A 17,785-nucleotide genomic window follows, 5' to 3' on the forward strand; every position below is an offset into this window, starting at 1 on the left:
GTGTACAAATGCTTAGAGGTATTTTTTTTTTTGCTTTGGGGTCCCCACAGCCCATCTGTAGATGTATACTTATACGGAGGAATTCAAGAGCTTGTGCCTGCCTGTTTCCCTGTGGACACAGGACAGTCTTGTGCCCAGGTGGGAAGACGGTGTGATTTTACTGGCTCTGTCACATGTAGAAAATTAGTAGCATACCACTCCTTCAGCTTTGGTTATGGGAGGGGAAGTGAATCAGATCACTTCTTTGTCTTTTCTTGCTTTTTATAGTAAGATGCAACTTTTTGTATAGTAGTTTGATAACTCAAAATAAGTATTCTAGAGGATATCTTTCTTCTCTAGGAAGAAAGAATTATCAGCTTTTATTTGTTCTTATCAGTTGTTCTGTGTTTCTTCTCTTTCTAGGGAGAACTGACTAATGGACGTTCCAAATTTCACGTCCTTTTCCTTCTCTTTGTGGCGGTTATGTTCTTTGTAAGCCTTATGTTTCTGTTTGGCTACCATTGTTGGCTTGTCAGTAGAAACAGATCTACTTTAGGTAAGGCTCTTGTGTCTTCCTTAGGTGAGACACTCCATTAAGCAGTGCTGTAACAAGAAAGAGGGGAAAAAATACTGTTCTACTGTATGTTCTTGCTGGCTTGTGAGGGGAGGAGGATTTAAGGTCTTGGCACAGTGCTGCAGAAATTTCTTGCTGCAAATGAGCTGCATTTATTAGCTGATGTGACAAAAGCTTTGTTAGGGAAACTAGAGCTTTAAAGTGTAAGAGTCCAATTATACAAATGTTATGCATATGTGTAACTACGTTTGCTGTAAAATGAGTGCAGCTTTTCAGGAATAATGGTTGTTTATGCTCATATGCTGGAGTGCATCCTAAGCCTAGTGAGGTTGGGAGAAACAGTGTCCATCTTCAGTGACAAAGGCAAAGAGATTAGGACTGTAAAATTAAGCCATTGAAATTAAAATCTGAAGCAGTATGATTTTATGGAGTGATTTCTTTTTCTTTCTTCATATAAGCTGTTCAATTTTTAAAGATTTTTGGATAAAGTTCTATAACAAAACAGTGTCAAGAGTTTGAGCAAATACTCAGATTTTGTATAATTATTAACTTTAAAACTCATTTCAAGGGGCACTGAAGCTCATCTAGCCCAAAACATCAGACCTCTGCAGCAGCTTAGAAGGTAGATAAAATTGTTTCTAGTGTACTCGAGGTTCTCCTCCCCTCTCTTTCTTTTTTAATTTTATTTCTCACCATAACAGAGGGCCTATCTGCATATGTTCGTGCGTTATATCATTAACGAATGAGGCAATTTAAGTCTCCAGTCCCACTTCTGCACTATGCATTGAAGACAGACGTACTTAATTCTGCAGATTTTTGATTTAGAAATTTCTACCCACTTTATTTCAACAAATTTCATGCAAAGATCTTCTAACTCTCTCTTGTAGATTAAACAGACTGATTTTAGTTCAGTTTGATTATTCCATGCAGTTAATTTTCCAAGACCAAATTCCTACCTTCAGTTTGAAAGTCATTACAGGCTTGCAAAATAAAAAACCTATTATTTTCACACTTTGTGTCTTTGTAATGCTAGCTAATAATTTGGCAAATAATGTTGTCCTTAGATGGCTACAACATGCACAGTCCTGTTTCATTGTATTTGGCGTTGATTTTCATTTTTTCACTGAAATTGCATCTGTATGTAGAGGCTTTCTCAGCTCCAGTGTTTCAAAATGGCCCAGATAAAAACGGATTCAATCTTGGCTTTGTAAAGAATCTTCAACAAGTGTTTGGAGAAGAAAAAAAGCTGTGGTTGCTGCCTATTGCCTCTAGGTAAGTAATAATCAAGTCAGTGCTAAAAGCTGATAGAATTAACTAAAGGGACTGACTTCTAAATCTCTCTTATGGCCTCACATGTTATGTCTATTACTGTGTGGCTTGGCTGCCTGCTATTGTACATCGCTGTAAATGCACCAGCAAGCACCATCTGTGTTAATCCTGTACACAAGAAGTCTGGAAGTGAAAGCTTTCTGTCACGTAAACGCACTGCACAGGGTGTTTGAACTTTCTTTTTAGACTCCTGGCAACGTGCGGATGGGTGTTCACTGCAAAAATGCTGATTTCTTCATCCTCAGACTCCTGTGGCTGAAACGATTTATGCTATTTAATTTAGGAGAAGGTGTCATTTTGGCACTTAGTCGACCAGCAGTAAAGTATACTCCAATTAAATTCCTTTAGTTATTGCACACAATTTAAAATAACTTCATAGCACAGCAACTTGAAACTTTTTCAAGTAGTGGTGTATAAGATCTAAGACCCAGCTGCATCCCAAGTGCCATCTGTTTTCTGCTTCTAAGAATAGTCCAAGGGAAAAGATTAGCACAGGAAGTCTTTCTGTTAATGAAAGGCAGCGCAGAATGCTAGTCAGAGGCACGTTAACAGAGCATGTAGTAATCCTAGGGAGAACACCCAGATTATTTTCCTTGGGTAAGGATAAATTATCAGAAGAGAAAGGTACTTCAGCTAATTTACAGTTCCTCTGTATAGGCTGCTGGATGTTAAGAATTGAAATATGGGGCAGACCAATATGTAACATCCTGTTTTTAACCTTGTTAGTTTATTTTACATGAATTTCTGGATATCAAACAAATTACTGACACACAAACACATTTATATTTGGTAGAGTAAAGGAATAACAGCTTTTCCAGTTTTAGATTTTTTGCATGGGGTATTTTTTTCCCATGTTATTTACATGTTTAGGTCACAGGAAAGTTGGTCTTGTCTTTCAGTAACATTTAACTAAGATTGGGGCCATTTCCTATTGGGCATCATTCAAACACTTAAGTATAATTTCTGCTCTGAAGAGTCTATGGCATAGATAAAAACAGGTAAAATTGCTCTTTCTACATAAATATTTTCCGTAGTTCCCTCTCACTTCTAGCTGTCCGTAAGTTTTTTTTTTTTTCTGTTATGTCCAAATATCTTGATCAAGTTACACGTTTAAATTCTGCTAGAAATTACTTCATTCAGGACATAGGTTTTAATTTTATTCTCCAAAAAGCTTGAAGGAATTCAGGTTTGAAATTAGTAAAATTTAGTATCTCAGCTGCCACAAAAAATAAACACAGTATTTTTCAAAGCTTTAAAGCATATTAAGTAAACATTGGATATTCAGGCAAAAGAAGACTTTGTTTGCAGAGGCAGAAAGAACATGTGTAGAAATAATAATCCTTCAGAATCACTTGCTACTTCTTTACAGCATTTTTATATTTTTGTATGCAGCCAGGGTGATGGACATTTTTTCCCAATGAGAGCTTTGTGTGAAGCTCAGAATCCTCTCCTAGCAAATGAAGAGCAGTGGGAAGATGATGGAATAGATGAAGAGCCTCATGGTAAGGTAGCCCTAAAGGAAATGAGTTGTGTCTTAAGCTACAGTGACTAATTCCTGAATTGTGAGAGCTAATCAAATTAAAAAAAAAAGTGCGTTGGTTAAATCACTAGGCAGCTCTGACTCGACTAATGAACACACACTAAAAATAAGCCCTACTTTGAAATCAGGTGTGTGGTTTATTTGTTTGTTTTTTTAGTAGTAGCTTTATACTTGAAAATAAATGGACTGAGAGGTTGTTAGAAGTTGCAGAAAGAAATTGAAATTTCCACAAACTGAATGTATTTATATATAAACGCTGTTGTGTGCAACACAGTTACTGGAGACATAAAGCTGTGCCTACAAAAATAAAAAGACTAAGAGGTTTTTACGTGCATTTATCCTCTGAGAGTTTGAAAATGTGCATGCAAGCACCTGAATGTAGTGTTACATTTAGGAAGCTACTTTATACTTTGTTCAGTTTTAGTACAAGAGGATAAAAGTTCATCTGTTTTTGACGCTATAACACTTACAGATTAGACAGTACCTATCTATGTGCTATCTAATCTTTATAAAATATATATGCTAAGAGCAATTCTGGGTGAACTGGCATGTTTATACAATAGATTGATTAAATCTATTGTACTGTTTCTATTGTATTGTTGTATTGTTGTAATCTATTGTATTGTTTCTGAAATGATAAAGTATTTTTTATGCTATGGATGTCCTATTAGAAAAAGGACTTTATATGTATATCCGTTCTTTGATTTTTGTGAGATGCATCCAAAATTAGTTTAATGGTTTGTTACTACTACTATTCTCTGCTCGAACGTGAGGGTTTTTTTCTTACATATTTATCACCAGGCTTTGGTCGTTGGAGAATACAGTATGTAGCAGAATATCAGGGTTGATGTCAGGGTTCATATTTATCATGTTACCAGGATTCAGAAATCCTGCTGCTAAGTTAAGCGAGAGTTCATATTTTTTTGTTTTGTTTTTTTTCTGTAGACCAAGGATGTCATCCACATTTATAGTAACAGTAAAACTGACAGCAACATTACTACATGCTATAGGAAAGACAATTAGATTCCCTTGAAAGAAACATCATAAGCTCCCTGTTCTTTTCACTTCTACAGAATGGTGAAAGCATGTTTAATTCTAAGGTTGTTGTAATTAATGGATCAAGCAAGTATACTTGGAGAACCAAATACCACTGCTTTATTGTTCAGAGACTTGGTTTCCATAGTCGCTTTCTTTATTGCTACAGAACGGTTTTCAGAAACTTTGCCAATCATGTCCCCTCTCATGGCATACATTTTAATGATAGGTGCACAATATATGTTTGGGAACCCATGAGGAAGGCAGTTGTCTTGGTTAAAAGGGAAAACAAGAACTTTCCACGTGAATTTTTGTATAGGTGCGTGAAATACCGTGCAACGAGCTCTTTAATCTGAGCAGCACAGTGTTTGCTCTTCAGTCTCTGGTTAGGTCTTACTTGCAACCATTTGTTCCACTGCAAAATAAACAGCCTATGTTTTTTCCAAGGCATGCTGCATGTACTGCTGGGAAAGTGTACTCTCCAGGATTTTGTGAATAGGGCTAAAGAGGCTCATTTCAGCTTTACTTCAGATTAACTGCTTTAATTAGTTAGTGTTTGTGTGGGTAGAAAACTATCTGTTCCTCCTGTTTTGTTCTATATATTTTGGCAGTGATAAGGTAACACAAATTGACTGTAAAAATAACAAAATATGGCATCTCTGTGTATTGCTTATGATGCTTAAAATAACTCCTTTAGGAATCAATCTGAAGTTCTTCCAACTTTTCCAAAGTACAAAAATTCTCTGAATAAAAAATTAATTCGTAAGTATGAAAATGTTTGACAGTGACATGAATTTTGGCTAAGTCGGATCCCAGAATCTGAATCTGGAGCTTAGATGAAGTCCCACAGTTTGTAGTGCTTATGAAATAAATGGCCTTTACTAGTCTTTCTTGGTGAAAAAAACGTTTGTAATTTTAATCCAAGAACCTGTAAAGCTGTAACAACGGTAGAATAGAACATCTTTCTGTCTTACAAAAGCCAAACTGAGGCTGTGCACAGGTAAACACAAAAGTGAGAAAACAGGCTGAGCACATTCCATGAGGGGATGGCTAGCTGTTAGTCTATGGACCTCGGGCCACGACTGGAGGGTTTTTTGTTTTCTTTCTGTAGAGAGTGTGAAGTAAAGATGGGAACAAGAAATAAAACAATGCCCTAGGTAAGGACAATGTGTCTTGTGTGTCTACAAATAAGTGATTTGGAGCTGGAATTCAGCTGCTAGTGCAAACATTGAGAGGAATCCACTTCCCTTATTCTTCTTACAAACAGCCAAATCCTCCTGTCACCTCAGTCTGAACATCTGAATTTTGCAAGATAAAATCCCTCAAGGGGATTAGGGGGAGTGTGTGTGGCTGGGAGGGGAGGAAGCTAGCGCCCTTCCCTGGATGTTGCTGTGGCCGGTGCTGCAGACCAGCGTGGCTTCCAGTTATAATGCAGCTTTCATCTCTGTCAATGATCTAGTTTCACAAGTGCAGGGATGCACAAGAGCTTTCATCAAAAAGCTCTGTAGCAGACAAGGGATGCCTGAGTCTTCACTCCATGACCACCGGGTAGGGTCACAACTGATTCAATAACAACGCATGTAAAATATTTTAAAGTAGTTTTCTGATACATGATAAATCTATCTCTTGGAGCATTTTTTCTAAACTTGTCACTGTACCATTGTGCCTGTGCAGATAACAAACGTCTCTTTATCATTTCGAGTAATGTAAAAGGTGCTGGGGGAGACATCACCTGGACATTAATCACCCATAGACAAAGCTGGAGCTGAGTAAGCACAGAAAGGCAGGTATTTCGATCCTGCAGTCTTAGGAGATGGCACTGCCAGCTGCATCAAGATCAGAGTAATAACTGCCCTGTTGTATTTAAGTGGGGTCTCTCTTCTCCTGGAGTTTCACCTGCAATTGCTCATGCACCTCTGTTATGTAGCAGGGCATAGTAATGAGGGCTCTCCTCATCAGTCATTAAGGGGACTTGGAGATTCATGAGGAGAGGACAAACCCAACTGACAGCAAGGAGGTGAGGTAGCTTCATCTGGGGTCCCAAGAGCGTACAGGCCACCTTCTCAGTCATCTTATCCATAAGGTTGTCCTTTTTTTCTGTGATACAGATATTTAAATGTGTGTGCGCCCTTACTGGTTGGATTTTTGGTTTATATATATCTCCTGACTTGCTAAGGCTTTTAATGTTTCACTTAGGGGCAAAAAATTATTGTGGGGAACCTTTTGTTTCATTTCTTAGCCAGAGAGTGAAAACATTTGCTTCCAAAGTCATGGTAAAATGATATTTTTTTTTCAGATTTATTAATGCTCATCCCTTATTCACAGGCATCTGTTTAATCTGTCTAGCCAGTGAGCTAGCCCAAATCACATGCTGGCAGCTTTTATAAGGTTATCAGTTTTTTCAAAGAATTCATCTATAATGCATTTGACGCGTTGGTCGCGGATGTGTCGGTACTGTGAATGCTTGTGCTCTTTGTCTCATGGAGCCTAGGGTAGGACAGCCATTTGTGTACATTCATAGCAACATCTGATTTCTTAGATTGATTAATAATTTAATAATATGTTTCATTTTAACTTGTACAAAAGGCTCCAGTATGAATCAAATCTTTCTCCGATTGTTCTCATCTTCAAAAATTTGTCATCTGCACTAAGTAACATCTTTCCAGCAGAAACCAGCATATCCTGAGAAATAGGCGGAAGTTGGTGATCTCTGTTGATGTGATGAAGCTTCAGGTGTCTGAAGGCATGTGCTTGGAATTTCAATTCAGATTGGTAGGAGTCTAATTAAAGGAGCATCATGTCCTGCGATACCAGCTAATTTGGCGTAGCAGTCCTTTGAGTAGAGAAGTCATCTGTTGTGATTGTAGGGATTAAATTTCTATCCATCGAGAAATTAAAAAAGCTACTTAAATGCTGGAAGCGAGCAGAGATTGCTCAGACAGTACAATGGTGTATTGTGCAATCCAGTAAACTGAGACAAAAGACTAGATTTGCATCTCTGGATTTCAGGCGTGATATAAATGTTTAAATTGCATCTGGCAGAAGAAGGATTAAGTTAAAGCAGTGCTAAACCTTGCATCACTGACTGCATTCTAATCAGTTTTCAAACGACAGAGGGGTACCTGTGCAGGAATCCGCATCAGTTTAACCAAATGCATTGGCAAATATATTTAGTAAAACCAATATGGTTTTGTATGTGGATCAGACCTGCAGCTGCTAAATGAATTACTCAAAAAAAAGATATTCCGTAAGAAGTTGGTAGTGAAATTTCAGCGAGGCACATATCCCAGGGTAGCAGATCTATATATCCTTTTATCAGTTCCCTTTGGCACTTCAAACTTATTTTTTTCTAAAGGTATGCAGTATAAAAGGCTGTTGCCTGGAACTTCCCATCTGAATAAATAGATTTTGCGTGATAAAATAGATGTCTATGCTAATAAATATGGAAATAGCAGTGGTTCCTTGTATGCATAATAAAGAAACAAAAGGCCTAGGCAAATTTATTTATTGTGTACCTATTGTTGAGTGGTAAGGGGGAAGTGTTTGCTGTTTGTTTTTCTTCCTTTACCTTAAGAAAGTTCTGTGCCAAGTTGATTTTTGACACTGTTTGATGCCACTCTTGCATTTTGACCATCATGTATAACAGTGAGCTCTGGATTTTAAAACTGAACGGCGCCAGGTCAGTTAAGATGTCTACAGAACAATACAGTTTTGAAATCCTGTTTTTAACAGGCATGGGAACAACTCTATAAGTTACATTAGGGAATTGAATCTTCATCCTACAGCTGCTGCAGATTTTTTTGTTGTTGTTGTTGGGTGTCTTTCTGTTTCCTTTTTTTGATAGGACAGTTTGTTTCACCTAACCGTGTTTTGCAGGTGGCGAGAAGTGCAGTATGATAATCTTCCTCTCAGGCAGGCTGTGAAGACAGATCTATGCATATAGACTGTTTTTGAGGTTCTCATGCATAGGTGGCTGTAATAACACAGTTCTACAGTTAGAACAAAAAGTGATTGTCACCTACAATTAGAAGGATGCTATTTCCAGTAAACATGAGGTATGAGCTGCTTTCAGACTAGTTGATAAACTAGTTGTTTTAAACAGTCTACAAGTAATTGTAGACCGCTATTAGGTTGACCCTGAGCTTCCTCTTCACCACATTAAACAAGCCGAACTGCCTCAACCTTATAGGTTTAAAGTAGAGATTTCTGTTCTGCTTACCTCTGGCTTACATCTGACCTGCACTGCTTTCAGTTTTCCAAGGTTTAGACTATGTGTATTTATAGAAACGTGATGTTTTTATTTTGCAAGTGAAAATGTTAGGAATAAACTATCGTGAATGATGATATATTCCATATATTAATATATTATGTATTTCTACCTCTGCTGTACTAATGCGAATGTATTCAGCGAACGTGGTTTCCTGGTTCAGTAAGCTCTGGTGCCCTCACTCCCTTCTGACAGAAGGGTTTGGGGAGAGTTCATCATAGACACAAATGATGATGTTTTACTCTTGCTTGTGTTCTCACCACTGCTTTTCCTGTTTTGTAAGGCATCAGCAAATGAAGCTCTAAGGTTAGAGTTTTTAGATTACATCTCACACAATATAAGTAAACCAGTATAATTTTCTAATCAGAAGGGTCTGAAATGTTCCATTAAAACTGAAAGATCTTTATTTGTCATAGTGGCTTTACAGTTTGTGACACGGTTATGAAATAGATGAAACCAATAATAGAGTAATCTCAGTTAATATACTGCTGTTAAGTTAGCTCTGACAAGTGGTTGTCTATTTTTGTTTGGAATGATTCTTAAAGACACGCTCCCATACTTAGTGAAAAATACATTCTTAGTGAGAAAAACAGATTCACTTATCTCTAACTACTTTGTTTTTCCTTGTATAGATTCCACTGAAGCTTCATCCCTTGCCATAGAAAGGGAGACATAGCGGTTTGAAAATGGTGGCAGTACAAAGCTTGTTCAGAAAGGTCAGTATATCTTTCTTGGTTATCTTCAGAACAACCATTCTGCAGGGAATTTGGTAGGTAATCTTGGACAGGTTTTGACTTTAACAGTGGCGTATCTCACTTGACACTTGGGCAGTCATTTAACATGTCAAAGGCTTTAGAGTGGTGGGGCTGTGATAGAATCATAGAATGGTTTGGATTGGAAGGGGGCTTAAAGATCATCTAATTCCAACCCTTTGCCATGGGCAGGGATACCTCCCACTAGATGAGGTTGCCCAAAGCCCCATCCAGCCTGGCCTTGGGCACTGCCAGGGATGGGGCATCCGCAGCTTATGTGGGCAACCTGTTCCTCACAGAAGGGCAAAGACCCTTTCACCAGAATGTCGTGTTGATGCAACTGAGCATAGCAGTATTTCACCAATATTTCTCCATCTTGTCCAGAAATACATTGTTTAAGAGAACCTAAAAGAAAATAGTGTCTCTCTAGTAGCCCTGGGCTGGACATTTGCATGGTTTACACAAGAGCCAAAAACACTGTTTATTAGGGGAGGATACAACCCTGGCAGCTCCTCTGTTGAATGCGGCAGGAATGATTCTTGCCCCTACGTTGTTTAATTACAAGAACAAAAGTCTGTTCCGTGGCTTGTGAAAGGTGAGGGATGGTGGAGATAAGGTCTTGAAAGCAACTGAGGGTGAGAACAGCCACACTGTGCTCTATGCACTTGTGAGTAAATGGAAGTAGCTGGTAATACCCACATCACCCATTGCTCTTATTTAGTTTTCTTTCATTCTGGGGGCAACAACAGATGATACGGTTTGCTGCTACCAGAACGTTCACTGGTTGATAATTTGTCCTGACTTTCGTAACAGGGGGGAGGTATCCTGCACATATATTCTTTCAATCAGCTGCACGCGGTGTCCTCTTTGGTCTCCACGAAGCCTTTTCACAGTGTAGTATTGTTGCCTAAGATTCAAGGAGTATCTTCTGCTGTCCTACGTGCAGCGGGTGGAGTAATTAGATAGAACTCGCCTCTCTACGTGGTCTGGATGTTGACTAACTCTGTGTTGAGAGTTAAAGCACTGTGAGCAACTCAAAGTTTTTATAAATGGGCTTCTTGCATATTGTATGTGTGATCCCATTTTCTGCCACTGAGAAGAAAAAACCTCAGTGTTTCTTCTGTAGATAGCCAATGAGGACTACGTACTGCCATTCCACTGGGGGGGTGAAAAAGCAGCACTTTCCCTGTTACTCTGCATGGCTTTAAAATGATGCTCAAAGTCAAGACTAGACATATATTTCTGATCAGATCAGTGCTTTTATAGTTACACATTTTTCTTTATTTGAATTTCAGCTTTCCTCTCAGGAGTCGACATCCCTTTTCTTTGCATGGACTTCAGTTGTGAGGGGCAGAAAATAAGTGGATCTTCAAGATGAGAAAACATCATGAAGTATCATCTGATTGGAATCTGCATTCTAGAGTGCTTCTCCAGAAATCCCGCTATCCAGATGTTTCAAGGCTTTATAAGTTTAAGTTATGGAGTGAACAGAAGTTTTATAGAGTGATTCTGGCCGATCTTCTTTGGCCTGCTCTCTTTATTTTATAGATAATATATATTTTTTATTCAAAATAGGTAAAAAGTATTGATGCGAGTGTATTTCCAAAGGCCTTTTCATTTTGCAAACATCAGGGACTTGAGTTCTCAAAATTCTTCCAAGCCATAATATTCTTGGGGATGGTATTTATATTGAGACTGATTCTCCAACCTTCTCTGACAAGTGGCATTTTCTAATGTGCTTAAAGTTCTGAGTCAGTTCAACTCAAGGAGAGACAGACTCATTTAAATTTGGCACTAAATTGATAGTTGGATATATGTTTGTTGAAAAACAAAGTGCTGAACATGTATATATACATGTGCAACTGTGTACGAAAACAAAATATTCACATTACCAGTATCAAGATTCAAGAATATTGTGGCCATAGATGCTTTTTTTTCTAGGAAAGTGTAATTACATTAGATTTTGAGTTACAGTGCCCTTTAAGCCCAAGCCTACTTGCAGGTACCTAAAATGCAAATGGATGTTTTAGACATTACAATGTGCATTAATTACTAGGGCTAAAATGACAGAGTTTGCATGGTAATTAGAGCATTATCAACTCATTCCTGGATCAGTGTTTGATGGAAATTTTTGTGTTCATGGAGTCAGAAAGGAAGAAAGGAAGAAGTAAATTTGAAACACATGAGCTAGAAATGTGCACTGAATGTTTAGCTCCAACAGTAGTGTTTGGAGTTTACACTCCACAGCAGTGGTTTTAATCCCATAATGCTGAAGAGACATTTGGTGAACTTGATTATTTCAAACTTCTTCCTCAGTAAATGTATTGACTGGTATTTTAAAGGTGTTTCAGCACCGAGAGGTGATTATGGTTTTTTTTCTTTATTTTACTCCATTGGCAGTCAAAGGAATGTATTGCTGTTTTTACTCTGTGGAATAGAACTGAGAATTTGCTGGCAGGATGACATGCATTTTTCTAGATCCGAGTCGTTCTTTTATCTGCATGAATCAGACCTGGCAACTCCATCTCATGTTTGAATTAGGTGCATGTTTAATGTGTTAGTATACTGTGTCTAAGATCATTTGTTAGTGTTTTCTATCCTGATTTTGTTTGTTCATCAGCCCATTTGTATTGACTTTGACTACAGAAGCAGTTGTCAGGAGAAATTACCTGGTAAGTATCTGTTTGGTGACAAAGGCCTTGGCTACATACTTGTCTTTTCTCCTCTATTTACTCTGCTGCTGTTACCAGTGGAAATGTGTTAGTGAGATAGAAGAGACTCTTGCAGAGATTTTTGTCCATAAGAGTAGAAGTTTAACTACCTGGTATAAACCGTGCCCTTTGGACAGATATTTTATACATCAAACTCTATATTTAGGTTTAGAAGAGGCGGTAGACTCTGTAGAATGTGTTGTTATTGCTGAAGATGAGGTCTTGGGAATTGGGGCGGGTTCTCCCAGTCGCAGTGTAGGTTACTCTCCTTCCTCCTCTGGCTGTTGCCGAAGGCTCTTTGAATGTTACCACTTCTGGTGGGTGGCTCTCTCATCAGACAGCTGTCAACCAACAAAACTATTTTTCCTATTAAATCTAAACCTTCATTTCTTATAGAAATCCTGTGCTGGATCTTAAGCTGTCAAAGGTGGCAGTAGAATTGGTCACTTCTTGGCTGGCAAAATGTATTCTAGAGGGGTAGGTGGCAGTTAAACAGAGCAGGAAATGTATACGAATGTAGCACCATTACTTGTGTATTTGTGCCTTTAAACTGTTAAATTCCTTGTTTATAAAAGCAGGAGGATAAATCGCTAACTCTGCTTTCCATCCTGTCAACTGAAATGTGTTTTTAAGACAGGAACATCAAAGCTGTGTTTGAAGCCAAGTGGATTTACAAGAGTTTCTGAGCAGGTTCTTGTGTCTGTTCTGGATTTGGTTCTGTTCACAGCCGTGCCATCCTTGCAGGGTTGTTTCTCTGCCAGACAGCAGCAGAAGAGCTGCCTAGAAGATCTACGGGCAGATCCCTGCCTGCTGTCTAGCTGCAGCTTTGTTCCTTAGCCAGTAAAATCTATTTTGTCTTCTAATTATTATTAAAACAGATGTTTTTATGATAATGCAGCTTTCCAGCTCAGACTTAGAAGCAGCTTTAAAAGGTTTCCAGGTGCTTAAATGATGCTTTGACACCTTTCGTTAACATACTCATATTAAGTAATTTTTCTTGTGGTTAGTAATGGCAAATTTTCCTTTTCTTAAAAGCTGCTCAGCCTCGCTTAGCTAGAACAAACTCTTGTGCAGGTGGAAATGATAAATAATTTGATAGCTGCAGAGCCATAAGTCAACATTCACACCTGTCAGATTCTGAAAGCTTCAGAATGAAACATGAAACAAATACTGAAGCGGACAAATCCTGGTGTGTCTGAGTGACTGAACAAACTCCATTTTGTTCTCTTCTGCTGAGTTGGAGGAGATGCCCTTCCTACAGCCTAGTATTTGGACTGTATATGCTGAATTCAAGCGCAGCGGAATAGTTGGGCAGGTTCCTCTGCCTCCCCAGGTTAAAGCCGAGTGCAGAAAGCTGCCGTGCAGGTGATGGTGCCCAGGAATGCAGAGTCTGGGGGGTGGCTGCTGAAGCCACAATGAGCCTGTGTTCTTCAGGGCAGCCTGTAAATGAACAGCTGGGTCTCCCTGGGGAAGCTTAGTGTTCCTCCACATACTGCTACTGAGATCTTTCTGCTCAGTGCATTAGTGCAGCTGATGCTTCAGACATCATTCCAGATGACCTACTAAGAAGAACACAGTGTTTTCAGCTGGCATTTTTGGCCTTTAAGAAGACTGTTAACTAGAGATCTGGGCAGCATAAAAGCAGTCATTTTTATTGCACCCCCTGCTACCTATGGCTGGGCTCCTGTTTACTTTTTAAATTGGCTTTTTGTTTGCTTAGCTTCTGAAAGAAAATTGTATACAAAGAATGTGGTAAATGCAGGATGCGTGAGGTTCTGTCAAATATACCAGGTAAATGCACTGGAACACAAATTCCTCAGGCTGCCTGTAATCACTGCTGCAGGTAACAAACCAGGTAAAGTATTCAGCTGAGTGCATTTTAGATTTTTTAACATGCAAATAAAATTTTACCCCTTTAAGGGGTAAAATCCACTGGTGCAGTCTGCAGGGTAGATATCCCTGTTCTCTGAAGCTAATGCTCCAAAATAATTTACCAGTAACAGCCACCTCCTCACCTCTCCCCGTCTCTCCCATTTACATTCAGGTACAGTTCCCTTAGAGCAGACATCACATTGATGTCTCCGTGGATTGCATTACATTAAGTCCTGTCCCTGGCCAGTGAGTGTTGTCCAAGGAATTAGGACTTTAATAAGCATCACTGCACTGCATTTTTTTTTTCTCTTGCTGAATTGGTACCCTGTGGTTTTGGAGTAGAATAAGATTGTATTCCTTTAAGCAAGGAGCAGTACTGTGTTTTCGTAGGCCTGTACTAGTGCATGTAGTGTGCTGTAGCTGATGGAGGCCAGGAAGCTTTTTAATAGCACTGTAGCAATGAATGTTTACTTCCTGGAACAAACCAGAGATGTGATTCAGCAAAATCTGAAACTGTGGTTTTTATATTCTGTATGCTGGGTGGACTGAAAGCACAACTTAGTAGTAGTTACAGACTTTATGCATCGGGTTTTGTAACATAGTATGAATGTAAAGCATCAGGGAAAAATAGAATTTAACCTTTTCCTCCCCGTAGTTAGATGTAGAGGAAGATGTGTGGGGATGTATTCAGGGACCAGCTGCCTCCAGCGTAGTCACTAAGCCAGCAGAACAGATTTGCTGTTTGCATAGCTGGCTCATTCCTGAACGTGTTGAATTAGCAGGCTAAGGAGGTGCTGTTGACCTTGTTTGTTAAGCCAGAATTAATTAACTTAAGAGTCACATTTTCATTTCAGTGACTCTTGTGGTACAAATTTTTGAAATCAATCCATAGTACTTGAACATACCTGGATTTTATTGATATTTTTCCAATTCTATCAGCTTCTGTTTTGTTACAGAACATGTGTAAAAATAAACCTGTTCCGAAGCCATCAATTAAAGCGTACTCATGGTAGGGTGGCTTCTGTCATTAAAAGTAATGGTCTGTCAAACGGTTTGGCAGTGACGAGCGTTTCCAGGTTGTGGCATTATTATGTACTCTTCCTGCTTAATGCGTTAGTTCCTTTTCTGGTAATTAACACTGAGACCATACCCACTGCTGCAGTTTTATTCTTAACTGTCCTTTCTCCATCTCCCTTTACGCTCTTCCTCCCGAACGCATAGCTCCAGTATATCAGCTTTCAGCTGTTTGTGCTGTTTTCTTTGGATACTAACAAGATGAGTAGGTGTCATTTTAAACAGTTGGGCCATGTATTTTGTTTGTAATTAATGTTTGTCAGGTATCGTTTTGTGATTTTCATTGTTCGGGCTCAGCTTGCTTTGCTCAGGGCAGTGGGATCCACCTTCCGGCATTGCTTTTCTCTTTCCTATAAATCTTATTTCTTCATGTTCTAGCTTCAGTTTGAAATGTAAACCTTGTGAAGTACAACGTAAGTTTACTTTTCTAATATGAGCGTATAAGCTGGTTACGCCTTCATGCTGCTTGATTAATTTTTTTCTGTGTAAGGTTAAGATTTACAGCAGCATGTGTAAAGCTTTAGTGGATAACAGCTACTGTTCAGAAAAAAAAAAGGTTTATGTTAAGGAAAAAAAGTACAAGGGGATTATCCTTGCTTCTTATTCCAATTGTGCTTAAAAAAAAAAAAAAAAAACAGCAACAAAGACACCTGATTGCATCAAATGCTAATATCAAACAGGTTATGTAACACAAAGGTGTTCTACCTGATGGAATTTCTGCTATTTCAATACTCAGTAGACTTAAACTTTTCGTTGGGGCTAAATCCCATGGGAAACCTGGAGAGAGGAAAAAAACCACTTCGTCCTCCCCATCTCTGTTCTGAATTAGGGTTGTGTGCTGCACCTCCTCAGATCACCATTTTCCTAAATTTATAAAAGACACAAAAATCCAGTGGATTCTTGAAAACGTTGGTTTGTTTTCTTTGTCGTGCCTGTTCCTGGAGGATCCAGGATGTGTACAAGCAGGAGGTTCTCGTATAGACACCTGGCATCCTGCTGATGTAACGAACCCGGGCGGGTGCAGACGTGGCCTCCACGAGGAGGAGATAAGATATTTCTGACTCAGAGATTGTGTGAAGAGGTAGGTGGAACATGTGGTGCTCTTCTGAATTAACTCCATGCGCAGGCATTCTTCTTTTGCAATAATTACGTTAATGTGTAACTTCTGTTATGCTCACTGATCATGTAGACTCAAGCTATCCCCAGTAATTCCAGATTGCATTGTTAGGAGCTGGGAGCTTCTGTTGCGGCTTCCCTCTTGCTAGTAACATAAAACAGAAAGGATCAGGTTGCTATAACGTATTCTACCTGTCCAGCTGTTTTTCAGCTGAGAATCAGGCTGGTTTTGGATTAGGAAGCTCCATTTGGGAGCCGATATACTACCTCTCCAACTGGGTCAGAACTTTCACTGTAAACCACTGTAGTATAAAGAACTTCTCATATCAAGGAAGACTGGCTTAGTGGGCTCTGTGCCAATAACTACTAAATTATTCAAAATAGTAAAATAAATTTCATTTATTATTATATTCAGTTGCGTTTTAGGAAACCAGGATGGCCTGGTGTTGGTATTTATACATATCTTGAGTCTGCAAACTTTGCATACAGTCAACACTATTCTGTTCGGCAGAGGACATGACACTCAGTGTTGGGTTGTTTAATACTAATTTCTTATCCCTTAATTTAATAGGAAGTAAATGTTTTCCAGGGAACATTGCAAACGGTCTGCTGACAGCATTTGGGATGTGTAGTAGGGTTCAGGAGTTAAATGCTGTTGCCAGCATTGAGACTTTTGATATCAAATGGGTTTTTACAAAAGCTTTGGATACTTGTTTTTATTGTCTGACAAACATTGTCTTTAATATGAATGCTTTGTGTATGTTTCACTAGCATTTTCCGAGTGTTTGTATGGTTTCTACAGCTGGATATACTGTACATTCTGCTTTGTCATTTTCTATTATGGTTTATACTAGGAAGCCTGCACAGTTTATACTGTACTGCAGGCAAGGCCTGCATTAAAACCATTTTTGGTTAATTTATTATACTTGTGAGTGATTATTTCCTATGACTTAGCCCATGACGAGGGAAAATACTCTCTTTCTGGAAGCCTTACAGAATCTTAATTAATTGGAATTACTGTCTAGAGTGGGGAAGGTTCTTCATTTGTATCAAAAAAATAGGTTAATTAAATCCTGCCCCCTTGTCTTACAAGGCATTGGTTGGAGCAGCCCAGGCCTTACATTCCAGCCCTTTGCGAAGAGGTAACAAGCCTGCGATGATATTGTGTAATCCCGCACTTTTTAGAATATTTAAAAAGTAATAATGGACTACGTTTTCTTTGTATGTTAATTCTCCAAAAGTTAGAGTAAGGTAAGATACGAGCTAGTTTGCATATTGTGTCCTTACCAGCACATATGATAAAGACTAAGAAAGCAAGTATTTGGCCATAGATTTATGCCTGGTCTGATTCATACAATCACTGCACTGGCTGTTTTGGAAGGGTGCAAATTAATGAGGACCAGGGCTTTAATGAGGAGCAGGGCTTTTGACTTTAAGCCCTGCTGCTCTGTGAACAGAGCTAGAATTTGAGCCCAGCTTTTTGACATTTACTTTTCTTTACAACAGTCAGTGATACTGATTCATCCATGGAAACTT

At 38.8% G+C, this 17,785-nt stretch overlaps 1 protein-coding gene across 2 annotated transcripts in view; it reads left to right on the forward strand.

The window, feature by feature from the left end:
- ZDHHC15 (zDHHC palmitoyltransferase 15) overlaps positions 1-17,166 on the forward strand; it is a 28,779-nt gene extending 11,613 nt beyond the window's left edge. The window contains exons 8-12 of one of the 2 annotated variants that reach the window (XM_083797064.1): positions 403-535; positions 1,699-1,825; positions 3,275-3,384; positions 9,357-9,440; positions 10,772-17,166. In XM_083797064.1, coding sequence (XP_083653190.1) covers positions 403-535; positions 1,699-1,825; positions 3,275-3,384; positions 9,357-9,400 — 414 coding nt within the window. In that variant the 3' untranslated portion in view covers positions 9,401-9,440; positions 10,772-17,166. The other variant, XM_083797065.1, reaches the window with a different exon arrangement.
- The last annotated feature ends 619 nt before the right edge of the window (positions 17,167-17,785 follow it).

This window comes from Anser anser, assembly GCF_964211835.1.
Source record: "Anser anser genome assembly, chromosome: 13".
Taxonomy (NCBI): Eukaryota; Metazoa; Chordata; class Aves; order Anseriformes; family Anatidae; genus Anser; species Anser anser.